The 27872-nt window shown below is 46.8% G+C and overlaps 5 protein-coding genes across 28 annotated transcripts in view; 3 read left to right on the top strand and 2 right to left on the bottom strand.

Moving 5' to 3' along the window:
- Window positions 1-6433, top strand: part of neb (nebulin) — a 43727-nt gene extending 37294 nt beyond the window's left edge. For 10 of the 20 annotated variants that reach the window (XM_061286989.1, XM_061287005.1, XM_061286990.1 and 7 more), the window contains 14 exons: window positions 121-225; window positions 848-940; window positions 1495-1587; window positions 2104-2196; window positions 2748-2840; window positions 3322-3414; window positions 3825-3917; window positions 4266-4358; window positions 4539-4646; window positions 4737-4923; window positions 5076-5168; window positions 5390-5557; window positions 5626-5729; window positions 5806-6433. In XM_061286989.1, coding sequence (XP_061142973.1) covers window positions 121-225; window positions 848-940; window positions 1495-1587; window positions 2104-2196; window positions 2748-2840; window positions 3322-3414; window positions 3825-3917; window positions 4266-4358; window positions 4539-4646; window positions 4737-4923; window positions 5076-5168; window positions 5390-5557; window positions 5626-5729; window positions 5806-5979 — 1590 coding nt within the window. In that variant the 3' untranslated portion in view covers window positions 5980-6433. The remainder of the gene's footprint in view (window positions 1-120; window positions 226-847; window positions 941-1494; window positions 1588-2103; window positions 2197-2747; window positions 2841-3321; window positions 3415-3824; window positions 3918-4265; window positions 4359-4538; window positions 4647-4736; window positions 4924-5075; window positions 5169-5389; window positions 5558-5625; window positions 5730-5805) is intronic. The other 10 variants (XM_061287007.1, XM_061286991.1, XM_061286999.1 and 7 more) reach the window with 8 other exon arrangements.
- Window positions 6434-6586: 153 nt separating this feature from the next.
- LOC133159711 (TBC1 domain family member 8) lies at window positions 6587-13876 on the bottom strand. 3 transcript variants are annotated; one of them, XR_009715730.1, is made up of 21 exons: window positions 13328-13876; window positions 12438-12548; window positions 12074-12192; window positions 11771-11999; window positions 11436-11676; window positions 11124-11331; window positions 10850-11047; window positions 10625-10774; window positions 10406-10556; window positions 10069-10283; window positions 9878-9995; window positions 9515-9800; window positions 9256-9391; window positions 8410-8508; window positions 8279-8347; window positions 7855-8113; window positions 7609-7674; window positions 7453-7539; window positions 7260-7384; window positions 6757-7166; window positions 6587-6665 (listed from the first exon to the last, which is right to left on the bottom strand). XR_009715730.1 is itself a non-coding variant. In XM_061287009.1 (20 exons), exons 1-20 carry the CDS (start codon window positions 13385-13387, stop codon window positions 6828-6830), a joined length of 3306 nt encoding a protein of 1101 aa, XP_061142993.1. In that variant the 5' UTR covers window positions 13388-13876; the 3' UTR covers window positions 6587-6827. The 3 variants fall into 3 exon arrangements, 2 of the variants coding, with proteins under 2 accessions (XP_061142993.1, XP_061142992.1); XM_061287009.1 differs by having other exon boundaries at window positions 6587-7166; window positions 13288-13876; XM_061287008.1 differs by having other exon boundaries at window positions 6587-7166.
- Window positions 13877-14346: 470 nt separating this feature from the next.
- Window positions 14347-16333, top strand: pdcl3 (phosducin-like 3). The gene is made up of 6 exons (XM_061287012.1): window positions 14347-14495; window positions 14694-14814; window positions 15004-15094; window positions 15274-15417; window positions 15548-15756; window positions 15859-16333. Exons 1-6 carry the CDS (start codon window positions 14490-14492, stop codon window positions 16002-16004), a joined length of 717 nt encoding a protein of 238 aa, XP_061142996.1. The 5' UTR covers window positions 14347-14489; the 3' UTR covers window positions 16005-16333.
- Window positions 16162-17511, bottom strand: nms (neuromedin S). Of its 3 annotated transcripts, XM_061287016.1 has the most exons (7): window positions 17322-17511; window positions 17159-17205; window positions 17006-17053; window positions 16896-16934; window positions 16735-16788; window positions 16577-16651; window positions 16162-16502 (listed from the first exon to the last, which is right to left on the bottom strand). In XM_061287016.1, exons 1-7 carry the CDS (start codon window positions 17389-17391, stop codon window positions 16494-16496), a joined length of 342 nt encoding a protein of 113 aa, XP_061143000.1. In that variant the 5' UTR covers window positions 17392-17511; the 3' UTR covers window positions 16162-16493. The 3 variants fall into 3 exon arrangements, with proteins under 3 accessions (XP_061143000.1, XP_061142998.1, XP_061142999.1); XM_061287014.1 differs by having other exon boundaries at window positions 16162-16651; XM_061287015.1 differs by having other exon boundaries at window positions 16162-16651; window positions 16896-16931.
- A 3793-nt stretch (window positions 17512-21304) lies between these two features.
- lonrf2 (LON peptidase N-terminal domain and ring finger 2) lies at window positions 21305-27796 on the top strand. The gene is made up of 11 exons (XM_061287010.1): window positions 21305-22624; window positions 24325-24443; window positions 24565-24687; window positions 24763-24918; window positions 25119-25326; window positions 25405-25504; window positions 25583-25697; window positions 25836-25957; window positions 26031-26217; window positions 26290-26574; window positions 26688-27796. The coding sequence occupies exons 1-11, from the start codon at window positions 21922-21924 to the stop codon at window positions 26844-26846; spliced, it is 2277 nt and encodes a 758-aa protein (XP_061142994.1). The 5' UTR covers window positions 21305-21921; the 3' UTR covers window positions 26847-27796.
- Window positions 27797-27872: the final 76 nt, after the last annotated feature.

Below are 27872 nucleotides of genomic sequence, written 5' to 3'. Positions count from 1 at the left end.
TGCGAGCTATGGCCGCGTTTTCTATCTAATCTATATAAATACTTGTTATTTATATGAGACGTAAGAGTTTGAATGTTAAGTCATTTTTTTTTCTTTTAATTGTCTGTTTTCTTCCCGTAGCTTCAGTACCAGACTGACCTAAAACACATCATAAAGGGCAAAGGGTCTGCTGTAATCACCCCTGAAATTCTTCGCGTTAAAGAAAATACAAAGAATTTCAGCTTGGTATCTACTCCACGATATATCATTTAACGCCGACTCTTAACACCTTTTCTCTTCTTCCTTCATCACCTTTAACCAGACCTTAATCTGTCATCCGTCCATGTCTTTTTCTTTTTTCAAAAATAATGACATCATTGTGTTAGCCATGCAACGCCGCTAACACTTAGCTATTCTTGACGTGCGGTGATGGTGTTTATACGGCGGTACCTCGACTTACAAGTTGGATTTGTCCAAGCTTGGAACTCAAATTGTTTGTTTGAAATGAGCTGAAATGCAATTTAGACTCTCCAGATGCCAACAAAAGGTAGAAATGAAACTAAGTCTGAATAATATTGAAGGAACATGAGTGAGAATCCAAATTAAAAATGCTCATAACTGAAATTTGGCAACACAAGGCTAAAAAAAAAAAAAAATCCACCAAGCGACAGCTCTTAACTTGAAAAATCCGTAAGTCAAGGGACCTCTGCACATGTATTTGTTGTTGTTTACAGAATGCAACTGTAAGGTAAGTCCTACAGAACTCGCAACACATGCTTGGAGCTGTCACATCTGCTGTTGTATCCTGCTCCAAACAAAAGGAGCAGACCATTTATTGCTGCTTCTTTGGCTTCATCCACCCAAAAAGATTCAGTACAAAGAGGATGTGGGAGGCGGAACGGCTTTGTCCGAAACCCCGGAGATGGAGAGAGTTAAACAAAACCAGAAGAACATTAGCACGGTATTCCACCTCCAGTTCTCCTTTGAGCCATCCCTCCATATTTCCCTCCAATGAACAACGTTATGATTCCCTTGACTTTCATCTTAATCCAGAACCTCCTAAACTTGGTTTTCTTCCATTAACTGTTTGGTAATTGGTCCCTGGAATTCCCTTAATTGGTTCCTGGAACCGCATCCTGTCCCCCATACTTTGGTTAACTTGTGGAAACCAGTTCTTAGCTCGGGTTCTAAGAGGACTTTGTTGAAGGTCTAAGACTTTGGTGGTTTAAACGAAAACGAGACATTGAGAGCAGATATTAGATGAGTGTCCCGTTGGATCCTGGTCGGAGAGGATACGCATTGTTCTGGATGAAATGATTCCAAACTGGTTCACACAAGTCAATCGCCTCCAGGACTTTCCCATGTGGTAACGATTAATCCAATCTAAACCCGGAATAATCAACTCCCAAAACAATCTGTAGTTGCCCGTGTTGAAATGATCCATAACGTTGTGAGTGACATCTTGGTGAGGGTTCTCTTTGACTTTTGTACCTGTGACATTTTTGCAACGGGCAGATACAGTACAAGGATTCTCTGAGTCAAGGTACGGCCATACCAGATCTTCCCGAGGTGAAGCGGGTCCGAGAAACCCAGAAGAATATCAGCTCGGTACTTATGCTCCCCTTTCCCTGCCGTGCAATCATCACGATCCCTCGCAATCCTTTTACCTTCCCAACTCCGAAGTCCAATACTTCACATCTTCCATTCTAACTATGATTCTTGTCTCATCGCTCTCTTCTCTTAACTGCTGTTTGGAATGGACTTAACATTTGCTGGTATTGAGTGGCCACGCTGGCCCAAATCTCAGTATCAGTCCCTCTGAAGTCTTAACTACTTTGAGTTGATGTTTTATCTCGTCCTAAGTTTCGTGTCGTCCTAAATTGTAATACCAAGAAGATGAAGCCTACCAGAGACTGGGTCTTACGCCGATATTTTTGTCCATCTTTCAGTTTTCTTGCATAACAATTTAAGTCATGTTTTCCCGATCCATCAGATCTAAACATGAAATCATCAATCTGACCAATTCTAGATTCCCGTCTTGAAGTTGATACTAATTTAGCGAGTGAATGGTTGGACATGTTTGTGAGGTCTGTCTGACTTTGTGTAACATTTTGCAATGGGCAGATTCAGTACAAGGATTCTCTGAGTCAAGCCACGGCCATACCGGACCTCCCCGAGGTGAAGCGGGTCCGAGAAACCCAGAAGAATATCAGCTCGGTAGAGGATCCCGTCTTATGACCCCCCCCCTCTTCCCTGCCGCCCAATCATCACAATCCCTCGTAATCCTCTTACTTTCCCAACTCAGAAGTCCAATACTTCTCATCTTTCATCCTAACTGCGATTCTTGTGGATCACTTCCTTCTCTTGACTCCTGTTTGACTTTGTTTGGAACGGACTTAACCTTTGCTGGTATTGTGTGGCAACACTGGGCCAGATCTCAGCATCAGTCCTTCTGAAGTCTTAACTACTTCTAATAACCAAGAAGATGAATGGCGGTATTGGAGCCTACCAGAGATTGGGTCTTACGCTCTTGATGGACCCAATATTTTTGTCCATGTTTCACAGTTTGGGCTGGTTTTCTTGGTTTTTTTTGCATAAAATAACAACTTAAGTCACGTTTTCCCCGATCCATCAGATCTAAACATGAAATCATCAACCTGATCAATTCCAGCTTCCTGTATTGGAGTTGATACTAATTTAGCGAGTGAATGGTTCGACATGTTTGTGAGGTCCGTCTTTGACTTTGTGTCACATTTTGCAACGGGCAGATTCAGTACAAGGATTCTCTGAGTCAAGCCACGGCCATACCGGACCTCCCCGAGGTGAAGCGGGTCCGAGAAACCCAGAAGAATATCAGCTCGGTAGAGGAAAGCTCTCCTTCCGTCCCCCTCCTCTTCCTTCCTTCACCCCCTGCAATCTTCTCAAAAGTGCAGCACTTCACATCTTCCATCCTAACTCAAAGTCTCCCGTCATCATCCTCCCTTGTTGTCTGTTATTTGCATCTGTCCTCTCCAAAATATAATCCCTTCCATAATTTTCTCAAATAATCCGCCTGCTTGAAGTCTTTCAGCAAGATCCCGACCGATACTGTCGATAACATATAACTGGTCATCATAGATGGGATGACGTGTAAAAGTGATGTCACGGGCTAATCGTTTTTTTAACTCTCTAACTTTCCAGTCAGAAACTTCGACACCACGCAAGTTTAAATCTTTAGATTAAAAGTAGCACGATGACCAAGGCGGGTTTGTACCCTGAATTCCCGGTGTCGGTCGGGCTCTAACCCTTGCAGACTACCTTGAGTCTCACCATCACGTTTGACTTTTTTGTCTCGTTCCAAAGCTGCAATACAAGGAAGACGTGGGACGAGGCACATCTGTGTCGGAGACGCCAGAGATGGAGCGCGTTAGACGCAATCAGCAAAATATTAGCACGGTACCCGGGAAAGCGTGAACCCTGACCTCCCCTCCCCATGGCTCATTTCACTCCTCTTAAAAACCATCGTAACAACTCTCTCTCCAGTCTGACTTAAAGTGTTACCTGACATTATAACCCCAGTGGGCTAACACGCGTCTTCATTTCACAGGATGTAAAAAAAAAAAAAAAAAAAAAAAAAAAGAAAGCTTAACGTCTTATTGGTGCTGTGCTTTGCTATCTTTTCTAGAAGTGTATTTTCTTGCTTGCTCTTTATCTTCTTGGGTATATTAAATGCAGAGACCCCTTCAGGGGTCTTTTTTAAAAAAAAATTTTTATTGTTTTTTATTTTTGGCTGTGATTGTTATTTTTTTTTTCATAACCTTGTTTGTCCTTTTGACTGATTCCTCTTCTCTACCTTCTTGGATTAGATCAAATACAGGGACTCCCTGGATCGCGGCACGGCCATCCCGGACCTGCCAGAAGTGAAGCGGGTCAAACAGACCCAGAGGCACATCAGCTCGGTAGTGGAACCCTCACCCCCCCCCCCCCTTTCAAAAGCCTAACAAGAGTAGACATTAGCGCCAGTTAGCTTCACCTGCCAATCTAATCACACCCTTGCTTGAACTACCTGGACCGTATTCACCTCTTGAACCCGCTAACCCATAAAAGGGGTGAGCAAGAGCTAACGATATTTAAATATAGGTTGAATACGGGCAAGAGTTTGCTCACCCCTGCTCTATAGAATCAGTTTGTCAAGCTTTCTGCTGTTTGGTGAACCCTCCAAATGATCTGGAAGCTTCTCTGTTGTCTTGTGATGGTGCTGTTTTTTTTTTCTGTCTGACCACCATCCCCCTTTTGCCACATTTCAGGTGTTGTATAAGGACAGCTCGGCCAAGGGAACCCCCGTGGTGTTCACACCGGAGATGGAGCGGGTCAAACGGAACCAAGAGAACATTAGCTCGGTACTTTTGAGAATCACAGCCGACTTGCGTGTTCTTCTTCTTCTCTGTTGGCTACGCAACTCTAACCCCTTTGTCTAACAAATGTCGTCCTGGTCAAATCCAGGTCCAGTGTGTAGGATTTGGTTCTTTGTTGTCAATTGCAGTGAACCCATACTTGTGTCCCTGCTGTTTTCCTGACAGGTGCTGTATTCCGACAGCTTCCGCAAGCAGGTCCAGGGCAAGGCCGCCTTCGTTCTGGACACCCCGGAGATGAGACGTGTCAGGGAAACCCAGCGCAACATATCTGGAGTAAGCCATATCCCAAGTCCAAATATTGGCAACTAAGTCTAACTGGAGTCGTGACTTGAGAACCTTATCTGAACCTTACCTGGGCTTCAGGTGCGCTACCACGAGGCCTTTGAGAAGACCAAGGGCAGCTTCACGCCTACCACCACCGACCTGATAACGGAACGTGTGAAGAAGAACACCCAGGACTTTAGCGACATCACCTACCGTGGCATCCAGAGGCGCGTGGTCGAGATGGAAAGGAGGCGCGCTGTCGAGCACGACCAGGAGACCACCACCGGTAAGAATTGCTGGACACTTAGGCCAGCTTGACAGTACAGTTTAAGTCGTTCTGGCACTAACTGTGCATCAAATGAATTTCCCAATGAATGCTTTCCAACTGGTTCCTCTGAAGTCGGCCCCTGATTTAGCTACTACCTTTCACCTCTTCAGATCTGCGAGTGTGGCGTACCAATCCTGGTTCCGTGTTTGACTATGATCCGGCTGAGGACAACATCCAGTCCAGGAGTCTGCACCTGATGTCTGGTAAGTTGTGGAATGGAGAACTAGATTCACTGCATGTTAACTCCGGTAGCTGCGGAGTGGAATAAACCAAATGGTTCATAGAGGACCAAGAACCATTGACCAGGGTTACCTCAAAGGACTAAAGGTCATGTCACTCCAGAGCACCTTCCATTTTCTGACCAGATACCTTACCAATAGGAATGTACCTCTTCAGTGTCTCAAATTCTCCCGTTCCACCCTAGTCCAAGCCCAGCGCCGCAGTAAGGAGCACTCCCGCTCCACCAGCGCCCTGAGCGCCATGAGCGGCGTGGCTGACGAGAAATCCGAGCTTTCCCACGACCCAGAGCATCACTTGTCCCTCTACAGCAACGGATACGTCACCACCTCTGGATACGTCACCACTTCTATGGGTGAAGCTTAAATGAAAGCCGGTTTGCCTGGTGATTTATGAACGTGACTTGACGTTGTTTCTTTGCAGGTTACCAACAAGCCAAGACCGTGGAACTGCAGCAGAGATCTTCGTCCGTGGCTACCCAGCAGACCACCGTCTCTTCCATCCCCTCGCACCCCTCTACCACCGGGGTACCCAACACTTCAGTTTGCCTTTACGTCCTCTGAAAGCCCAATTCTGGTCTCTAACACTTTTACCCGGTTGCAGAAAACGGTGCGCGCCATGTACGACTACCTGGCGGCCGACAGCGATGAGGTTTCCTTCAAGGACGGCGACGTCATCGTCAACGTGCAGTCCATCGACGAGGGCTGGATGTACGGTACCGTGCAGCGCTCCGGCAAGACCGGTATGCTGCCTGCAAACTACGTGGAGGCCGTTTAAACAGAAAAACGCGTGTGGGGAAAAAATGTGTGTTTGTCGCCTGTTTGTCAGTTTGTGTTGCCTGTGAATCCCAAAATTCGATCGGACTCGTTTTGAGATGACCTCCCTTCTCTCTCCCGTACAACCTGACCAAATACTGTGTATAAATCAAAAACAAACAAATATATATTGTCGGTGTTGTACGGAGTGAAACAATCGACTAAAACGACTTCCTATACATTTAACGATGTCATGCACCTAAAGAAGTTCACGATCAAAGCAGTCTTGAGTTGTAAGAGAAAATACTCCAGTGTTTCCCTCCATTAACTGAACCCTGACCACTAACTAGCCCACTAACTAGTACACTAAGTACTAGTAGAAAAGTACAAGTACTAGTTCAGTGTGTGTTTTGTTTTTGATGGCAAAGTGTAATCCTTCACCAGTAGCTATTAAAACCAAGTTCCTGCAGTACTCACCCTGTCTTGGTTCCTTTTCATTCCAGGGTCATTTTTGAACATAAAATATATTTCTCGAGAATAAAGTAATGCAGGTTTATTTAATATTTAAACGAAAATGTTACAAGGAAAGATGACAAAAGCATTTACAACACAAAAATTAGAGACTCCGATTGTCTGCAGATTAAATTTTATTTCAAAAGACTAATCCAGTGTTTTGCTTACTGATAAAAGTTTTTGCACATTTTGGCTCTAGATTGAAAAAGAAAAAAGTGAGAAGGTGCATGCATTAAACACTCGAGTTAGAAAATATTTGTGTAGAAAAACATCGGAATTGACTCACAGTGAAAAACGGAAGGCGTGTCCGGTTAGTTGCGCTCAGTCTACTAGGTCGGACCAGAATGTCCGGTGGTCTTAGCGTTGGGCGTGCTGCAGGGCGAGCAGCGGCGCCCTCTGCTGGTACTGCTTCTCTTTGGCGCTGGCGATGCGGCTCGTCAGATCGCACGCCCTCTCCAAGAAGTTGACCAGCGTTTGCTCAGTCAGCAGAGATGCCAGAATCTGGGCCAGGCTAATGGTCCACTCACTGTCTGGCGGCCCCGAAAGGTCCCGGTTCGGTCCCGGCGGCCTGGTAGTGGCCTCGCCAATTTGCAAGACGAGGCTCGTGACTTTGGCGATTGCCTGGAAGAGCTCGTTCTCCTCGGGGTCACCGTGGAACAGGCTGCACAGCGTCTTACAAAACTGGATGAACTCGTGCTGACAAACCGAGATGCAGTTCGATGATATATTTTTTGAATTCCTAGTTACATCCTTTTCTTCCACCCAGAAGAATGAAATTTTAAACTGTACCTGCTTCATGAGGGGGAGCGGCTGCTGGACATCCTTCTCCTTCTCTTTGGCCACGACTAAATCCCGCAGCATCTGCTTCAGCTGCTCCTGGTAGTCCTTGGCCTCCTCTTTCCCATCAGCCTTTTCTTTAGCAGCCAAAACAACTCAGTAAGCAAGTGGAAAATCAAGTCCACATCTCCAGCTCCGTCCCTACCGGAAGCCACGCCCACGCGGAGAGGTCTGTCAGACGATACGGAAGGAATGTTCATCTCAGACGAGCGCTCCTCGCTGTCAGTCAGAGCTGCGGAAGGCAGAAGTGATGTCACCAACAAAGATGGTGTTGCATTTCAACGCTTCGGTCAAGACTCACCGGGCGGTAAGTGAAGACGGTACAGTAGCTTCACCTTGTCGCTTAGCTCACCGCAGTACAAAGTGTCTGAAACAACAAACAGGAACGAGATTTTTTTTAAATATCAACATTTTTTATAATATAAATATTTTCAAGAAAAATGTTGCTGAGAAAAAAACTATTTTAACAACCTAGGATTGAATTAGTTGAGATAAAAGTTAATAAAGCAAAAATAAACATCTCAAATCAACAAACAGTCCTACTCACCAAGCCAGAGGGCAAAGTCCCTGAACGAGAGCAGATGCTGTCTGTCCGAGTCCAACAAATCGAAGGTGTGGCGGGCTAGAGTGTCGGCATGGCAACCCCCCGCCGGCCATGGGGCCAGCAGCCCGTACAGGCTCTTGAACTGCGGCAGGTCCAGTCGGTACTGGCGCTCCAAGTACGAGACGCCGCGGCGCCAAGACGCCGCCTCGGCCGCAGCCACCGCGCTGATGTCGCCCCAGTATAGGCTGATGAAATGTTCCGTCTGGGTGGAAACAATACCATTACAAGCTCAGAGAGAAAAATTGTTCAAGAACAATACCAATTCAATCTTGAATAGTTTGTTTCTAAAGTAGAAGTAAAAAAAAAAAAGTCCAATTATAAGAATGATACTTTTTTGCCTTCAAAAAATATCTGAAGAAGAATTCACCTTGAAGAGGTCATAAATGTCAGCCAGGTGTTCCGCAGAGATGGAAACATCTGGCGTCACCACTCTTAACTGAGAAAACACGCTTGTGAATTTGTATTCTCATTAGCATGAACATTTTCCTCATTCCTCACAGCGTTTTCTTTGGTTGTGTCCTCGTGTGCCTGCAGAACTTGAATTCTGTGTCGACAGCGAAGTCTCTCGATCTTCCTCACCGTCAAATCCCCGAACCTCTGACCCAGAACACACATTTATGGCATTTTATTTTGGGAGGGGAAAAAAACAAATGATTCAGCTATTGGGTGGATAAAAGCGTCATCCATATTACTTTTGCTTTTTTTTTTTTTAATGACGATACCTGTTCATCTGTGACGCGTGTTCGTGCATCTGTGACGTCACTACGTGCGCGGGTGCGCGCCGCTCGATCTGCGTGTTACCAAGGTAAGACACTTACGACGCTCTCTCCCAATAGTCGCGACGATTAAAGTAATACAATTCAATATTACAGCAAATGGGTCGCGTTATGTTTATGAATACTTTGTTAGGTGATTTGGGAGCGTGTGTTGTCGCTCGGTGACATTTTAGGGCCCCGTTATCCCTCGACGGACTGAGCTAAAGTTGCTAACACAGATTAGCGCCCCTGCTTTTTATGACTTCCGCGAGATCTCGCGAGTTTATCGCAGTTGCACTCGGGTGAGATGTAAGACCAAATTTGACTACATTAAAAATCATTTTAAAAAACGCAGCCCAGATGCTAGGTAACACAAAAACCTATTTAAGAATTTTTTTCAAACACTATCACAGATGCATAAAATACTTTTTTAACAATCTGTTTTATGTGGGCTGTTGGCGTTGTTGGTGCAGCATATTAGCAAAGCCCAAAAATAAGACGGCATACATGATCATTTTTTACAACTTCTGACTAAATACATGACAACATAATTGCATTCTCGCTCCTTCGTTAGCTGCTGGTGACTCACTTCATAGGCGTCAGTGATGAGCTGCGTTATGTTAGCTTGGCCCACAGCGGGAGCATCCATCATGTTGCTGCCATTTGCAGGGGGTTGAGAGAACTCACCGGGAGACGACTGGTCGCTTCCAACATGCTCCAGAAAACTGCAACAGGTCAGTAGGTGACATTAATGGAACCGATTGATGATGACGCAAACACAAACAAGTAGTTCATGGTCACTCTATGTACGGTTCGACCAACAAACGAACATCAGTTCTTGGAAGTACCTTGCAAGGACCATAAGTGCATGTCCATCATCCACGCGGGCGCAGAGGCTGGCAGCGTTGGCCTCCAACACGGCCAGAGCCAGCTGAAAGATGGCCTTGATGCCGTGGAAGAAGAACCAGTCCACCACGCACACAGCACTTTGGAAGGGCAGCACGCTGACAAAGATGGTCAGGAACCAGGACAGAGACACCGACGACAATGTGGAAAGGTCCGGAAAATGATCAGCCAGATCAGGGAGCCGCTCGCTGATGAGCTGCTCGAACACCGACTGGTCCACCTGAGCACCTGCGCGGTGGAAAATGGACCGACAATGCGGACATTTCACCAGCACTAATGCAAATGTTAAATCCAGAGCCGCTTACCGATGACCCTCCTGTTGAAGTAGTCGGGAAGCATCCGCTCACAAACGGCCACCAACAGCCAGAAAGCTTCTTCTTCTTTGGCGTAGAGCAGCAGCACGGATGCCAAGATGTTCATTGACTAGCATCCGAAGGCTATGTGTTAGCGAAGCGACTGCTGACAGCAATTATGGACACAAAGTAAGATGTCCTACTTGACAGTATCCGATCTTCGGGTTACGGTGGGCGTAGGCGGTGAGTACGCGGCGGAGAGCCGAAATGCCGGCGGGGTTCTGGAAGGCGGGATGGTCCGGTAGGGAGCGGTGGAGGTCCCGCTCGATTTCGTCGGTGGTCAGGCTGCTCTGACCCATGGATGTCTGCACCAAGGCTGCGTAGTAGCCCGGGTCCGAATCCAGATCGGAGGTCGTGTCTGCGGGTTCAAAATAAATGCGTTGGCGTGTTAAAATGTGAAATTGTCGGCAACTGCCTGAGCACTTTTCACTCCCTCTTGTTATATGTTAGCATAGCAACTGCTAGCATCTGTCTTCTTACCCGAGAGCGTCATCCAGAGCTCGCCTCGAAGCGACTCGGGTATGCCCAGAGCGATCAGCCGCTGGAGCTTGTCGGTGCGAAACATGTGGACGCCGCGGCCAAACTCGGCAAAGTGTTCCTCCCACATCTTCTCTTTCAGCACCTCCGTGTGCTAAGCCAACCCATGAAGATGTACGACATCAATTGGATATGAGATGTGTAGCGATAGCTTCCGCTCACCTTGTTGTTGTTACTTCCTGGGGTGTTGTGATGGAAGGCCGTCATGAGAGCTTCGCTATTGACGGTATTCCGAAGCACCTGCTCCTCCATCTCTTCCTCATCCGAGCACGCCGTGTCGTAGTAGAAGGTGTAGTAAGGATTGTGGCAGCTCTGATGCAGGAACAACAACATAGGTTTCCCCGCTTCAACTCGAAATGTTGCTAAATCATTCCTGAATTAGCGTACCGAGGTCCTCTTGGCACGCCGGCTGGTGCGAAAGGCCGACTGCTTGAGGTGCAGCGAGCGCAGCCTGCGGTCCAGGCTCTCCACCAGGTCGTCGCGCGCCTGCAGCTCGATGAGTTGGAAGGCCTTCTTGGAGCGCACGCTCACAATCACCGGGTTGGGAAGCGTGCACGTGCTCTCCGCCTTCTCCACCGACACCACCTGGCGGCACGTCAGCGCTTCAGCACGACTTGGCAGCGGCTTGTCATACCCATGACGGGCGAGCTGACATCTTCACCTCCGTCAGGGGTATGAGGAGAATGCATTGGCCCTCCTCTCGGCTGGAGAAGCCCAAGTAGTTGTCGGTGGTGTAGAGCGTGCCGGCCGTGTGGCAGCGGGCGTGCGGCGTCCACACGGCGCACGACGCCACCTCGTGGAGCCTCTCGCTGCGGGGGAGGCGGAACAGGGCCAGAACGTACTCTCGCAACGCCTGCTCCTCCAGAACCCTGAATGGAAGATCACATGGGGGTCAACGCGAGGAAAGTCTCAAGAAGCCGTATCATGTGGAGCAGCTTGAAGACGAGGAATTGATTAAAAGAGCAAGTCTGACCTTTTGGTGATGCGAGCCGGCTGCTGCAGTACCCGGTCCAGCTCCAGGCCTTCGCTGTCCAGCAAGCGACGCAGGGCGATGTCGGCCAGCTGCCCCACCACCCCAAAAGCCTCGTCCAAGTTGAGGAACATGGAGAAGTCCCGTTGCCGTTGCCTGGTGCTCACCCGGATGCCCTCTGTCATGAATCCGCCGGAGACCCGCTCCAGCCGAATCACCTCCGCCCAGGGAATGACAAACTTGACTGAGAAAGGAGGCCGAGGGAACCAAAAAGCAAAGCGTAGATGCCTTTGATTATAATCATGCATTTACTAAAAAAAAAATCTAATCATGGGTACCTTCTTTGCCTAGCAGGAATGAGTAGAAGGCCAAGTGGTTGATGCTGAGGTAGAGCAGGCCCTGGCGCGGCACCCGCCCCTTCCACGTGCAGCACGAGTAGAAGGTGACCAGTTTCTCCGACGACGGCAGTCTAAAGTGGCGCTCGAACTTCAGCAGAGCCTCGCGAAACCTCTCCGGGTCGTCCTCCTGGGCAGCTTGGCGACCGCGCGACTCCTCCGCGATCAGGCCCTGACACACGTATGTCGTATGTGGCTTTTTCTTTGGACTCTGGATTTGCGGTTGACCTGCGTCGCGTCCCCCACCTTGACTTTTCCCCGGACAAAACTGGCTCCGTCCGCTTTGTTCTCAAAGACGGACAGCGAGTGCAGCAGGTTGTGTGCCAGCCAATCCCAGTGCTTGTTCACTTCCTCCATGGTGGCTCCTGCAAAGACGGCAACAAAACATAAAAGGCGCACACAACGAAATCATCAGTACCGTAATTTCCGGACTATAAGTCGCATCGGAGTATAAATCGCACCAGCCATAAAATGCCCAAAAAAGTGAAAAAACAAACATATATATGTATAATAAGTCGCTCCTGAGTATAAGTCGCCCCCCCCCACCCAAACTATGAAAAAAAACGCGACTTATAGTCCGAAAATTACGGTACGTGTTGTATGGATTTACCACTAGCGATGATCCAACTGATCTGCGAGCCCGGGATCTGGAGGAGGATTCGGAAGGGTGTCACCCTGGCATTGGAGTCCAGCACCGTGTCTAGCGCCCCCACCAGGAGGCCTGCACACAACACAACACCTTAAGATTGCACAAGTTACAATGTTACGAATGTTCGTCGGGTGCATACGAACGTTAAGTGCTTGAACTTTTTTCGTTGTTCTAAATTGTGTTAATTTTTAGGCGAGAAAAAAATGTGATCTTGTTGTTTTAGACTCTGCAGTCATTTTAACTGTCCAAGTTGAGCCGCTTGAAGGCGTGATGCCGTAGCCTGGCAACATCCACAAAGGCTTCTGAGGGAAGGGAAACATTCCAGAATGTTTTCCCTGCCCCAGCCAGCGGCCACCCGTCAAGTGTAAATCATGGAGAGAAAAAAAAAATGTGAGTGAGCTCTTCTATATTGTGATCTCAAAATATGAACAACTGTCCATTATTTTGAAACTATGATGTTAAAGTCTAAAGATAAGCAGAGCTGCAGTGTTGACATTGGTGAGGTCACTTCTAATAAGTAGACAATATTCGAATGAGCATGGTTTAAGGTGCTTGATCAATTAAAGTGAGTTGGGGGAACTTTAAAAATGCGCAAACGGTTAATTATTGTCTTGAAGTGACACTAAATCCACAGTCAGGCAATAATTACAAGAAGCACGGCTGAAATTGGACTCGTTGGGTCAATCATACGCCAAGTTTGCAGCCCTTTAAAAGGCGCGTTTAAATGGGATTCAAGTCGACTTCTTAATATTTTGGGGGGGGATTTTCAAGTGCAGGATTTTTGGTTTCAAGAGCGCGTCGACCCACCCACCCTCACGCCCTCCTCGCTCGGTATCTCGACTTCTACCGACCGCTGATTTTCCCGGCGGGTTCCCCACGGCCTCTCCTCCTCTGCAGCAGGAAGAAGTCATTGCTCCGCTCGGTGACCCACAGCTTCAGCGCGTTCTTCAAAGCCACTTCCTCTGGGTTCAGCCACATTTCTCAGCAGGGTGGGATCACCGGAGGGGAGGACTGGGAAGTCCACACCGCCGGGCTACAGCGGCGAATAAGCGGCTTTCCTCATTGCTTGCCACGCAGGGTTCGAACTTGGAACACTAACTTCAGACTTGCTCAAGTCGAGCGAGACTCAACAGCTGGACGCGCCGATCCAAGATTGTTTCTTATGTTCTCGGGCAAGATGTGTCACTCCGTTCCTCTCATCAAAAAGTGCCGTCGTCTGGATAATTTATGAATGACGTCATTTAATACCAATCCGTACCCTTGCGTTTCCAGCATTTATATTTTTACTCCACGTCAGGGATAGAGTCAGGACAATAGAGCTTGCCGAAAGAGGATGAGGCTGAGCGCTTGTGATTGTACTTTCCCTACTTCCCCATTTGAGCCGCTCTCACTGTACTTCCGCAAAGGAATATTTGCTCTCCTCTGATTGGATTTTTCAGTGTCACATGCCCAAGCGCTGGCCGTGTCTGGTAGTCACACAAATGCATCATCACAATATTCACTTTGTGTGTTTCGGGGGGGATTAAAACATTCGTATTATTTTAATATTTTGTGTGAATAACATTGTTAATAATTCAGCATAAAGTATTGTGTTTATTTTGCGACCTATATAATATTAACTATATATGTATATATATAGGATGAAGCATGTGGCACATGTCCAATGACGTTTTCAGCAGCCACAAGGCTGCCATGCCTTATATGGCCGTGTTTAGGGCTAAACCGGAAATTAGTACTACGTTTATTATTGTCCCCTGAAGATTTATTTTATTTCACTACAAATTTGAACACTTTTTCAAACTTTTTAATTAATACTAAAAAGGCGAAAAGTGTGTTTAGGAGAAACACGTATTACTTAGGTTTAGTTTAAGTCGTATGATAAGGAATATTGACAGTTTTGGACAAATGGTGTTTTTTGTTTCTGACCGGATTTCTTTTGTCGTCGCTCTTTCAGTTTCCGGTCATGCCAAGAGGAGTGGTGTGATTATTTAAAAAAAACTTCAGCGTGCCAAAATGCAGGTTACAACATTTAAATTTGCTCTTTAAGGCGTTGTTGTAAATTGAACGAGTGAACAAGTAGTAGTTGTCGCGTGTAGCGTTTTCTCAAGTTTAGTTTAGCGTGTGCTTGAGCAATACTGTGTGTTTTTCTTGTAAATAACTCGATTGGCGTCCTTTGGCACTTATGGGGTTGAAATGTACTAATTATTCGTGTCACAGGACCCCAACGAGGACACCGAGTGGAATGACATTTTGAGGAAAAAAGGGATACTTCCACCAAAAGAAGTCCCGAAAGATGACGAGGAGGAGGAAGAGTTGGCTCTCCAGCAGCAGTCTGTCGGTAAAGAATTTTGTTCTAAAGAATCGTTTATCAACTCATTTTAGAAGGGGAAATACTTTAGTGGAGACATGATTTAAATTTGCACTGCTTCCTGTAGCCTGCAGGTGGCGACAGGTTACAAATATCATTTTTGGAATTTTATTTATTATTTTACAAAGATATTTTAAAAACATCTTCTGTTGTGCGCAGTGAAAACATACGAAAACATGACGCTGGAGGAGCTGGAGGAGAATGAAGACGAATTTGAAGAGGACGATGAAGCCGCCATTGAAATGTACCGGTGAGGCCATCCCCAATTCTTACAATGTTAAATGTGAACTAGTCACAATGCATACATTTAAACTCTATTTCCCAATGTTATTAGATTATTATGTTGTTTTAAATATTACGCCCATGGCAGTTGCAAGTAAAGAAGCATGGTTTGCTATATGCCGTTTGTGTGTGTATGTGTGCGTATAGACAAAAGCGTCTGGCCGAGTGGAAGTCCTCACAGATGAAGAACATATTTGGGGAACTGACAGAAATCTCTGGTCAGGATTATATCCAAGAGGTGAATAAGGCGGGAGAAGGCATCTGGGTGGTGCTGCATCTCTACAAACAGGGGTAAGTAGTAATTGACAAGTTGGGCTGTATCCCGGTTAATTTGTTTTTAATTTGAAAAGTAAAATGCTCTGGTCCTCTCCCCACTGTCCAACATGAAATGCTAATCGCCTCGTTGTTTGTTTTTGGCCAGCATCCCCCTATGCGCCCTGATCAACCAGCACCTGAGCGTCCTGGCTCGCAAGTTCCCTCAGACCAAGTTCCTCAAGTCCATCTCCACCACCTGCATCGCTAACTACCCCGACAGAAACCTGCCCACCATTTTTGTCTACTGCGAGGGCAACATGAAGGCACAGTTTATAGGGCCACTAGTCTTCGGCGGCATGAACCTCACGGTAGAAGGTCAGTATGTGGACGCACCTAGTGTTCCTTCTTCTATTTCTAAATATTATTCTATGAATTAATACTTCATCTTTGCATCACTCGCTGTGTGTTTGCTCTCAGAGCTCGAGTGGAGGCTGTCCGAATGCGGCGCCGTCAAGACGGATCTGGAGGAGAACCCCCACAAGCAGATCCGCGATGAGATGATGTCCTCCATCAGGTGCTCTCTCCCCACGGGTAACCACAGCGACGACTCGGACGAAGATTGACACCTCCACTGCCCACACTTTTTTTTTTAAATTAACACATTTCATACCTTATTTAAGTCGTCTGCTGAAACCTCTGCCGGCCGGGTTAACGATCATGTGCTCGAACAACTATCTTTTTACCTATATTGACTTACAAGAAACTTTTTTGCTCAATACATTTCAATAGTGTCAAAAACTAATTAAATTAAATTGTAATTAAAGAAAATACATTGGCAGGTTGTTAAACTTGTCACCATGGAAACCTTTAATTTGAAATGAGCCAACGTCTCTCTACCAGGGAAACAATCATGGAAGCCTTTGCGTTGAAATAAAAGCCAAAGTCAGTCATAGTGCGAGTATTTAATGTGCAACACGTCTGAGTCACGTTCACAAGCATCAAGCGTGCTGTCATTTCACCCGGAACACCGCGTCCGCACTCTGACATCCGCAGATGACCGCTCCCGTTTTTTTGAGCTTTGTTTGTCGAGCGTAATGTCGCGGCGACCGCTCTCAAATATTCTGCGTAAGGCAAAAGCAAGAGAGAGACAAGGTTAGTTTGTAACACAAATTGCTAAGTCGACATTTTGTCTTACCAGAAGCACCACCGTCTTCTTCCTCCGCTGAGACAATTTGGGTGAAAGTCGCATCAGAGGGTGAACAGAGTCGGACTGCGGGAGACAATGCGACCAATTACTATCGATAATTACAATCATCACAGGTTCTAATTTGGGGACCAGTCCGGTACACTCACCAGGTTCTCCTCCGAATCAGCAGAGGTCCTTGCTTTTGAATAATGAAACAGGAACTGGGGAAGAGAATTTTTTTTTTTTTTAAATTCAGTGCCTACAGCCGATCTGAGCAACTTAGCGTCGACCCACAAGACGTCGTCTTGGTTTGATTTCCAGAACCTACCCTTTTGAAAAGATTCTGCGCTTGCTGCTGCTGCTGCTGCTGCAAACAAATATCATTCATATTATTTTGTTCAACTTGCAAACACACATTAGCCAACGCGTCCGACCAACCTCGCTGTCGTCTCGCCACGATAGTTGAGCGGGTTCGTCTTCTCGAACCTACAACCAAATCGCAAGTCAATTTCATGTCAGTACTTTGGCTAAAGAAGAAGAAATGAACCAGAAAGCAAAAATAAGATGACATCAATATTGTCCAATTATCACCGTTCTGAACAGAAGTCCATCTTCCAATCTCTGGAAACGACTAGCGTCTGAATGAAAAGCACACGTCACCACATATTCAAACCAAAATATTATTATTTTTTAATCCTTACTGCAAAATGAAAGCCAACTTTGACCAGCTCAAATCCCAAAAATACAAACTTACCTGTGGATTGCCAGCATCCGCAGCAAAACAAACAAAAAAGTGCAAGTTGTGTCATGTATGGAACGTTCATGTCGCCCAGCTAAAAGTCCTTCTTTCCGTCCCTTCGCTTTGCTTTTCCAAAGTTCTCCGTCTGATGGGTGCGATCTCCTCTGGGTTCTCTCGCTCTCGTGTGTGTGTGTGTGTGCATGTGTGCGGGTCCTCCTCCCTTTAGATACTCCGTGATCTTCCCTCTATGATGACGAGATGAGCGGGCACGCCTCTTTCTGGGAAATTAAGATGATCCATTGACGACATTTGATCTGGATTGACGTCACGAGGTAAAAAGTGTGTGTCAACCATGGCAATCGCACAAATCACACACACACACGTGCCTCCCGAATTTCATGTCGCTCGAGTAAACAAAATACCCCAGAATACAACGCCTTCGAAACAAAATGGCCGACTGCGATTTTCGAACACTCCAAGTGACCTTGAACAAACTTTGCAATCATTGCAATTAGCAACTTCTCCGTCGTGGCGCAAAGGTCGCACTTTTGTCGTCACTGTCAGGACAAACCCAATTAAGCGCTTGCCTTAATTGCCAGCGTTCCATCCGGCTAAGTACGCCTTTGTCTCCGCTTCACCACGCCAAAACGTATCCGGAGACACCTTTGTTGGCGCGCAAGCAATAAAGCGGCGCTTGGATCGAGAACGACCACAGCCCGGGTGGCGAAAACGTGATTAGCGAAGCCGAGCGAGGCCTTCCATCGCACGTATGTGTCATCCAGTCTTTTACAGTGTATTCTTATTGCAAGTGCCAATCAATAGCGCCATGTTTTTACGGCGGGAAAATGTAATCATGGACACGCCGAGACATGTTTTAACAACCTCGTAATTATTATACTTTGAATTTGAGATTCCAATCCAACAGGGACGCTAACTTTTCACGTTTTACTCCCATTAATGGCGGCGTGTTCTGTTAAAGTTCCTCAAACGTGGCATTGGTAACCGAAAACGGCAGCCGGGAAAAATACGAATCGATGGCTGTGTTTTTTTTTGTTTTTAAGCGCTCCCGCGTGACGGAAAGGCGACCGAGTGCGCTGACTTATGGTCTTAATAAGCCAGAGGGCATCGACGTGTGGCTAACATCAGAGCTTGATGGACGTCGTAAAAAATGCTCGGCGACCAGGAGAGCTTTGCCACAAAAGCTTCGGTAAAGGGCCCCTCGCGTCCCCTTTTTCAAAGTCAACCATCAAATTGAGAATTAGCTTTATGCAATTTGTATGTCTTTTATTGCTTGTGTTTCATTTTTGACACGCGGGCTGCGTTTTCGTTGGGCGGTTGAACGCGTCATGTTCATTTTTTGACATACCGTAGTTTTCGGACTATAAGTCGCACCAGCCATAAAATGCCCAAAAAAGTGGAAAAAAAAAACCATATGTATATAAGTCGCTCCTGAGTATAAGTCGCCCCCCCACCCAAACTATGAAAAAAAAATGCGACTTATAGTCCGAAAATTACGGTACGTCTTCTTGGCTATGTCTCATTTTTGATACATATGTAGCTTATCATGGTTTGTCTCATGTTCCTCATCGCTTGTGTTTCATTTTTTTATTTGGATTTTAAGTTTTGATATCACTTGTGTGAAGTGTTCATACTTTTGCCAGTTTACTATGCCGTATATGAAGTCCTGAATCAAAGCAAATTGTATTAGGGTCCTCTCGTAAAGTTTTGTTTTGATCACAAAAAGACTTTTTTTATTACACCAACAAACTTTTCTTGCCACTAAACGAAATACCGCACGTTTGTATTGCTTACTTATCGAAATATTCATTAGTCACGCCGGGAATGAAATGGTCATGAGCGAGTCAGACTGAAAGATTCCTTTTTCTCTCGGCTGGTGTAAAGGTCCTGTGCAACACGCTGGCCAATTAAAGAATTTTGCTGGGAACAGGCGTCCTCACCGCATGACAGGCGGCGTGAACGGATGACATGTGGGAGATTGCATGGATGGCTGTGAAGGCCTTTCGCACGCCTCAAAGGTCGAGAGCACAACTCACTCCTTCGTTTTGTCATTGTACGAGCCATTGCAGTACGTTGTCTGTCTTTATGGAAGAAATTAGAAACCCAAAAAAATCCCAAGCACTCAAGTAAATGAATGACGATGCTACATTAGTATGGTTATTCTTAGTGAATGTTTGTTAATGTGCAAGTATAGAAGTAGCACTAGTGTCTGTAAAACAAAAAAAAAAGAGGACAAATGTAAAAACGGGAGCTTACACTGCCATCTAGCGGTGGTTGTGTTAACCGTAAAAACATTTTCAGCCCCGTCAAATTTCAGGTGATAAATTTTGAAATGTGCACAAATTTGGAAATGTATCAAGTTTTGGGAAAGATAAAGTATTGGAAGTTCAAATGTTTTCAAGGCCACAAAATATTGGGATGCACAACATTTTAGATTTGTAAAACAAGAGATAAAATAGTGACAGTGTTGTGAGGCAAAGCATTTTGAAAACCACAAAATTCTGGAAGGTGAACCATTTTTAACAAATATCAATATGTCTGATTTAACTGAAATAATCCACAACAACACGTGACTGTGAATCCAGTCAGTAAAAACACATGCACCTCACCAGCTTTCACAAACACACACACACACACACACCTATCAACTATCTCCATGGGGAGTTGAGTCATGAGAGTGCTGTCAACACGTGAATACACACACACACGTGTATGTGTGCACACACACAAAGCTATAGTGGAAGATGTAAAAAGGCTACCTATCATTTATTTTCTTTTACATCATTGTAGCCTATAACCTGCTTAATTACAGCAAATCATTTCACAAAGAATAACAGAGATTATGTAGTTGCACAAGTCTGCACACCCACTTATCAGAAGGGATGTGGCTGTGTTCAGAATTGACGCAGTGGTGAGAGTCAGCGCAGATCTGTTGCCATTTAAAGTGTCCCTGATTAACTCCAAACAGAGTTAAGATAATCTCGTGGGTTTTTCTTCAAAGGTTTGTGATTACATTGTAATGAGCTTCCACAGCATCACAGAAAAATATTTTCCGAAGCATTGAAAATGAGGTGAGGAGAGTTTTCATCGGGTGGAGAGAAAATGGGGCTTTACCAAGAACTGGACGTTCCTCCAAAATTGCTGAAAAGAGGGGGGGGGGGGGTTAATGAGGCTGCCAACCCGAACAATGACTGATCGCCACCAATCTCCGGTAAATACTGAGTACAAACAACCTCAGTCTCCCATCTTCTGCGTGTTGACCCCAATTGACCCCCATTTAACACGAATTTCGAACTTGCGAATACAGTCCCAGACATAGGGTGTGCAGACTTGTGCAAGTCAAAAATACCTCATTTTTATGTTTTTTTTTTTTTTTAAATATCTACTGCACACAACTTTATCTTACATGAAATTTTAATATCCACTGCACGTTGTGTGCTGATGAAACGTTCCGTGGACTTTTGATGGATTTAAAATGTTGCAGGCTTTTGTTGTTTTTTAAATTGTGCAAGGGGGCGGTGATGTTGTTTTTAAGTGTGAAAGGGGGCGCTCGGGTCAGCGTTAGTTAACGTTAACGTAACATGTTTTTTTAGTTACACAATTAGTTACATGCGAAGTTACAAAACTGGGTCGCTGTTTGTCATGTAACTTTGCGTATACAACATGGTCCAGAAAAGAAACCGCACTTGTAACGCAGCTTATATAAAAGCGTTACATAAAACAATGCAGCATCGAGAGCGCTGAGTGTCGTCATTTTAGGTGATCACAATTTCCTACGATGAAGCGTTAATGCCCTCGCGTGAATATGATGTATGATCCATATCTATAAATACGTATGCACGTAATGGTAATCGTGATATTCATAAAGTGGCGAGAGCCGTGTTATACAATAACACAAGCACGTTATATAAGTGGGACGTGCAGCCGGCCAATGAGGGAGCTACTTTCGCGTCACGTGGTTCATTTAGGCGAATGGGACCATGGCAAATTGCTGCGGGGAGCAAACTAGCAGTGAGCGGCTTCTCGTCTGGGTCGACGTCGAAAGCAGTCTGGGCTGGGCTAACTTATTTATGGGCAGAAAAACAGCGACTTTTGTTTAATTTTGCTTTTCCAATTGAGGAGGACGTCTTGATAACTTTCGAGTCGCGTTGTCGTTCGAGACTTGGGATTTGTTAGTGGACGTCGCGTGCGAGTTGGATCGGAGCTGCTCGGTTGACATTTGCTCGCTGTTAGCATGTTGCTAAGATGGTTGTATTAACAACAACCGGGGTGACATTTAAATGTCAATATTTTTAACGGTACCCCACTATACGTTATTTTCAAACTTGACTTGTGGTTTTTTTTTTCCCTGACGCTGCTGCGTTCGGTGGATATTATTTTAAGCTTCTTATTCGCTAAACCTCCCCCGGCTTCTTTTACGCGTTGAAAAAATGGGGACGTAAGAATTTGCTGTGTTGAATCCAAATTCACTTCCAATGGCAAGTACACGACCGTATTCGGGTGTTTGGTCGTGAAGATGCGATCAGTCTTATAAGGCGTAGTTTTTTTTTTAATTAATTGAAAATAGGTAAATAGTCTTTATTTTTTTATATTAATCATGGAGATCGAGATGCCGCTGCACCCCCTCACCCACCCGTCCGCCCTGGGCATCTGCCCCGAGATGCTGGAAGTGGCCGGGGAGGCCATACGCGCCGGAGATTTCAACTTGGCCGCCGAGATCTACAGCTCGCAGCTGGCCGATCTCCAACAACCCGACCGGGGCTTGTGCCTACGCAAGGCCGATTCGTTGGTGCGCGCCGGGCGAATTTCCGAAGCGCTGGACTCGTACTGCGTGGCGGCCAGCTTGGAAAAGCTGCGGCCGGAGGAGCTGCCACTTCTGGTGGAGAGCATTGCTCGGAGCCTCCGAGAGAAGGAACCGGGCCTCCGGAGCCCTGCTGGCAGGGATGAGGACGAAGACGGCGATGGGGGAAGCGTCGAGGACGACCCACTGGACTTGTTCTCGTGCGGTTTGTGCCGATGCCTGCTCCACGAACCTTCCACAGTGGAGTGCGGACACACCTTCTGCAGGCGCTGCCTGGAGCCCGACTCCGTGACGGACTGTATGCTCTGCAAGCGAGCCCTGGCCCGCAAGGACGGCCTGCCGAACGGCCGCCGGCTGGACGTGGTGCTCGGCGGCCTGCTTGAGAAACTCTTCGCCACCGAGAGCCGAGCACGCGGGCTGTGGATCGACGGCGAGGTGCTCTGGCAAAACCGGAACCTGACGGAGGCCCTGCAGAAATACGACGAGGCGCTGGCATTGGGTAAGGGAAAAGCCAAACTTTTGAAATGTTTCATGATTTGCAACAAGTGACCTACTTTCACCCTGCTCGATTCAGGGTGTCACCAGCTGGTGGCGCTAGTTTGAGCTTTGTCCACACGGGACGTGTTATATGACTGCCCCCCCCCATCATTACCTAACAAGCACACATTAAATCGACTTATCAAGTGGTTCTCATTCATAAAATACACCAATTAATATAAAAAGTCAGGAAAAACATGTTGAAACGTTGCTTGAATTCCATACTATAGACTGATCCATTTTGTATGACTGTGTTGAAATGCCAGTTCTATTTAATATTTACATTACTAGTGACCAAAAATATTTCCTTAAATAATAGGTTTTATTGGGGATTCTTTTATGACAATATAATGTGATGCACAAATACAAAATTGTGTTATGTGACATTTTTCTATTGTCAGCCGATTTTGTAGGAAAAAACATACGCCTTCCAAATTAAGCGTAATGTATTCTCAAATCGATGAATGGAAATGTCTGAATGTATAGCACGTAACGAGGTTAAAACATAGATTCATAAAGTATCCTTCATCAGCATTTCTCAAAGAGAGGGCTTCACGTGATGGCCAAAATAGCGACTGGCCAACATTTTGCAGTAAATACAAGCCAAAAGGAAGTCTGTAAAAAAAAAAAAAATTCTAAAAGTGACACATTAACTTGCACAATACATGCATCATAATGATAGTTTGTCACGCTTATTAAATACACAGCCAGACGATCGGATTGCTTGGTTTCTGCGTAACTGGACCCCTCATATGTAAACGTTTCATAAGCGCTGGCACGTTGGGTAACATTCAGGTCACGCATCCGAAGATGATACATAACCAATCCGTGATGCACGGCATGAGTCACACGTGGGCTGGCTCGAGTTCCCTTTGTCCAGGCGGAAAAGAAAACACACTGGCTGTTCTGGTCCCACTGGACGGATGTGATTCGGACTGTCAAAGTTGACGTCATCTTCAAAAATACACATGATTGTGGTGTCATGCTTTTTGTTCTCGTTTGCGCCACAGAAGAACCTTTTCAGATTTCAAAAAACATCACCTTCAGTGAATTCATCATACACGTGTTCAACGGCTAGAAATGTTATCACGCAGTCACCGATTTAAAACGTTACAAGCGGTGCGTGCGCCAGCCGTTCACGTCATGCCGGACTTCCAAAATGACCGAAAGCGTACGACGTGGCCAAATGGCCACGCGTCTGTTTACGACACCGTTGGGCTGTTTGTTTGCCTTGCACCACGGTGGCGGCTGGGAAGGAAGCAGTCAGGCTGGCCTTGGCGACCATCGCAGCAACATACGAGACGCCTCCTGTCGTCTGACTCGCCGCGCCGCATGCCAGCCGCGCGCGTTCACCAAAGGGCAGGCTCCATTTTGAGCATTTCGGGAAGCTCATTTGATTTCATTTTAAATCCCAATGACATGATTCCAAACCAGTATAACTTTAGTTTGTTCGCCCTCAAATTGGTTTATTTCTCCTGCTACCCAATAAGATTTTAACACACACACACACACCATACTTCAAGTTGTGGCAAGATGGCTGCTTTTATTCAGATTTTTTTTCCCTGGCCATCCACGTGAGGCCTCCTCATGTCACGTTACAAGCGCCAACTGGCCTACTTCTACCTTCCACTTGACCCGACTCGCGTGTTTGTGTGTGTGCAGCGCCATCTTCAGGCCGCCTACTGTGCCAGCGGGCTGAACTGCACCTGGAGATGAACAACGCCAGTCAGGCGGTGCAGGACGCCAGCAGCTTGTGCCGGATCAAACCTCTCTGGCCAAAGGTGAGAAGGACTGTGGCAAAATCCAGTCAGTGCTATTCTGGACATGAGAGTTGGACATTTATTTTGGATCTTCATCTGCAACACAATTCATCATCTCGTTGGTTTGTCTTTGCGTCTGTAGGCTCACTACCTGAAGGCCACCGCACTCAGCAATGCGTCGCGCAACGACGAGGCCCTGCAGGAGTACTTCCTGTGTGTGGCGCTCAAACCCAAATGGACCAAAGTCAGACTGGAGGCTCAGAAGGTAATCCCGGTGTGCCGCCATCTTTTTGTCCGCCAGCAGCCGTACTAAAGTTGTTGTTTTTTTCCCCAAATGCAGATCCTGGCTGAGCTTTTCTCCTCCGTGTTTGAGAAGCAAGATATGCCCACGCCCCTGCACCCCCTCCAAGGTGGGGTGGCCTCACGCCCCATCAAGCCCCCCGCACTGCTCAGAACCCTCAGGCCCCTTGCACAGAAGCCCACTTCATCATCAAAGGTGCAGAAAATGAAAATCATTTTGACCCGATAGAGTGCCACCACAATTTACGGGTTTTGAGTGTCGCTTGTAACTCAACTAATTGTTGCCTATGTACTGAATACATTTCCGGCCCAAATCCACATTTATTTGTTCTTGCATGTTATTGATTCAAAGCTGCGAATCCATCCTTCGTTCTGATTATTTCTTTTTCCGTCTAGGACTCGAGTGCGACAAAAAGCACCTTGCCGGACGAGTCGTCTTCCAGACCGTGGGAGTCGAGCGCAGCGCCGGCCGCCGATGGCAGCGGCACCAGCAGCAAGAGCCTGGCTGACATCCTGGCCTCCGTACCGACGCCAACCGCTGGCCTTAAGAGGAAGCCTAGTGACGACGGGTTCTTCAGCCCTCCCTCCAAGCTGCTCAAGCGTGGTAGGGACATCACAAAAAATGCATTGAGACGTCTGGAAGGGGAGCGCCGGGTTTTAAAATGGCCGCCCACTTATGCAGGCGACTCCAGCGATGTCGAGCCGGCGCCGGTATGCGGGGGCAGAGTGGTTCCCACCCACTTGTTGGACAGCGGCGACATGGAGTGTTCACTCTGTATGAGGTGAGGGACTTGACAGCTTAATGGCGCAGAGGAGAAATTGACATGGGCACTTGACTAAACGTGGTGGTCGTCTTCCAGGCTGTTCTACGAGCCGGTGGCCACGCCCTGCGGACACACCTTCTGCCTCAAGTGTTTGGAGCGCTGCCTGGACCACAACCCCAACTGCCCTTTGTGCAAAGAGAACCTATCTGAGGTAACGAGCCGTCTTTTTCAGAGGGCAGGGAACATTCCGCTTAGCCGCACAAAATTTAGGAGAGCTCACTATCATGAGTACTTTATGTCTGTAGTCCTTATCGAAAACATTCTCGTACCTTGCCCCCCCCCCTGCCAGTTTTTGTCCACACGAGGCTACAACAAGACGCTGCTGATGGAGGAGGTGCTGCAGCGCTACCTGGCCAGCGAGTTAGCGGAGAGGAAGAAGATCCACGAGGAGGAGATGAAGGAGCTCTCCAAGTGAGTTTCACCCGCCGGCGATGCGCGCCTCCTACTGCGACCGCTCAATTTGCGCAAATTGCTCCCGCTCTAGCCTGAACCAGGAAGTGCCCATCTTCGTGTGCACCATGGCCTTCCCCACCATCCCGTGTCCGCTGCACGTGTTTGAGCCGCGCTACCGCCTGATGATCCGCCGCTCCATGGAGACGGGCACCAAGCAGTTTGGCATGTGCATCGCCGACGAGCTCAAAGGCTTCGCCGACTACGGATGCATGCTGGAGGTGGGTGCCGCCTCCGCTACTATTGATCCCCAGTGTTCCAAAGTAATCTCAACGAGTTTGTTGTCTCTCCAGGTCCAAGATGTGAAGTTTTTCCCCGACGGACGCTCGGTGGTGGAGACCATCGGGGTGTCTCGCTTCAAAGTCTTAAGTCACGGCCAGAGAGACGGCTACCACACTGCCAAGATTGAGTACCTTGAAGACAAAAAGGTGGAAGGTGAAGAGCTGGGCGAACTGCTGAAGTTGCACGACGCCGTCTACGAGCTGGCCAACAGCTGGTTCACGTCGCTCAAAGACGACATGAAAACGCAGATCGTCAGTCACTTTGGACACCTGCCCGGCAAAGTCCCGGACCCCCAGGTGAGAACGCCAACCACGGCACTGAAAATAGCCATCCTACATTTTTGTTTTAATTGAAGAGACTCCTGTTTTTGTCGTGGTTTGAATTTTTCGGTTTCGCGTCTTTTGCGTAGTCCAACGGCAGCGGCCCGGCGTGGTGCTGGTGGCTCCTGGCCGTGCTTCCGCTGGAGAACCGGGCCCAGCTCACCATCCTGTCCATGAGCGTCTTGAAGGACCGGCTGCTGGCCATCCGAAAGGTCCTCATCTTCGTCATGCGCAAGAGGCCGCGGTGAGGACGGGCGGCCGCAACGGAGCCTCCGCAATATTTGTGGACAACCCAGTCAATCGAGTCACTTTTTTTTTTTTTTTTTTTAATGTCATTTGCGCGTTATTGTCGTCCAAATCCCGTTTGCCAATGTGCCGCCACCGCCGCAGCTTCTTCCGTTTCATGCTGTAACTACACGCCATCTAAATATTCTTTTCAGTTCCAAATAGTCCTTACGTGGCTTTGTCTTCTGCTACTATTCCTTGCCACTGCCCGTTAAGGTGTAACTTAAGTCCATTTACTGAATAACTCTATCGCTCTGTAAGATAAGCACTCTTTTATTGCAACTGTACAGACAAAAAGAAAAAAACCTCGGAATGTACATAATCGTCCTTGCTTGGCACATCACATATCAGCGCTAGCTCTTGTTTTTCTCCTACGGCGGCGGTGGCGGCGGGTAATGCGTTTTGGCGCCCCCTTCCTCTCTTTTCTGGTGTTGCAGTTCTACTGTCGACGCTTGAATGTGAGTTGTCAGTGTTCATGTAACACGGAGGCCTTTTTCGACATCTTTGCGTGTGCGCGGTACATTTACACACTGAGCGCGTGCGGCTGAAGCGTTTGCGAAAGACTTCCTGAATGTGTTGGTAGCAGCATTTATTCATTATTATTTTGGAAACTCGACAACACTTAAAAACTTTTTGCACTCGCTTGCTGTTTGATTGATGCCTGGAAATAAAAATGGTTGGTTATTTGAAGCTAAAAAAAAGTAGAAGCCAGTGTGGTTTTAAATGACTAGAGAGAATGTTCTGGTGAGAAAGGCTAAATGTACCGTAGATGTGCTTTTTCTTCTTCTGTCCTTCCAAATGTTTGTGATCTCTTTCATGGGCGAGATTCTCAACATGCTGCATTACTCTGCAATTATTTGTAAAGGGAGATCTTGTACTTATTTTTTATTGCAAATAAATGAAACCAAATCAAGATGAATGTTTTTTTCAAAGTCTCATACATTTGTAGGTGATTCTTTTGTTCGTCAAGTTTGCAAACAGCTGACAGT

The sequence above is a fragment of the Syngnathus typhle genome, linkage group LG9 (assembly GCF_033458585.1).
Source record: "Syngnathus typhle isolate RoL2023-S1 ecotype Sweden linkage group LG9, RoL_Styp_1.0, whole genome shotgun sequence".
Taxonomy (NCBI): domain Eukaryota; kingdom Metazoa; phylum Chordata; class Actinopteri; order Syngnathiformes; family Syngnathidae; genus Syngnathus; species Syngnathus typhle.
Note: the sequence above shows the minus strand (reverse complement) of the source record. Positions and strands in the feature narration are given on the sequence as shown.

Excerpts from the sequence above, each read along its gene's own strand:
- LOC133159711 (XM_061287008.1), bottom strand. The coding sequence starts at position 13,454 with ATGTGGCTGAACCCAGAGGAAGTGGCTTTGAAGAACGCGCTGAAGCTG. Across the intron at positions 11,332-11,435 it reads CCGGCTCGCATCACCAAAAG|GGTTCTGGAGGAGCAGGCGT; the intron begins GTCAGACTTGCT and ends TCTTCCATTCAG. Across the intron at positions 8,348-8,409 it reads ACACAACCAAAGAAAACGCT|TTAAGAGTGGTGACGCCAGA; the intron begins GTGAGGAATGAG and ends GTGTTTTCTCAG.
- pdcl3 (XM_061287012.1), top strand. Across the intron at positions 14,815-15,003 it reads TCTCCAGCAGCAGTCTGTCG|TGAAAACATACGAAAACATG; the intron begins GTAAAGAATTTT and ends TGTTGTGCGCAG. Across the intron at positions 15,757-15,858 it reads CATGAACCTCACGGTAGAAG|AGCTCGAGTGGAGGCTGTCC; the intron begins GTCAGTATGTGG and ends GTTTGCTCTCAG.
- nms (XM_061287014.1), bottom strand. The coding sequence starts at position 17,391 with ATGAACGTTCCATACATGACACAACTTGCACTTTTTTGTTTGTTTTGC. Across the intron at positions 17,206-17,321 it reads CGGATGCTGGCAATCCACAG|ACGCTAGTCGTTTCCAGAGA; the intron begins GTAAGTTTGTAT and ends CTTTTCATTCAG. Across the intron at positions 16,935-17,005 it reads CGTGGCGAGACGACAGCGAG|CAGCAGCAGCAGCAGCAAGC; the intron begins GTTGGTCGGACG and ends ATTTGTTTGCAG.
- lonrf2 (XM_061287010.1), top strand. The coding sequence starts at position 21,922 with ATGGAGATCGAGATGCCGCTGCACCCCCTCACCCACCCGTCCGCCCTG. Across the intron at positions 24,444-24,564 it reads TCAAACCTCTCTGGCCAAAG|GCTCACTACCTGAAGGCCAC; the intron begins GTGAGAAGGACT and ends TTGCGTCTGTAG. Across the intron at positions 25,698-25,835 it reads GCAAAGAGAACCTATCTGAG|TTTTTGTCCACACGAGGCTA; the intron begins GTAACGAGCCGT and ends CCCCCCTGCCAG.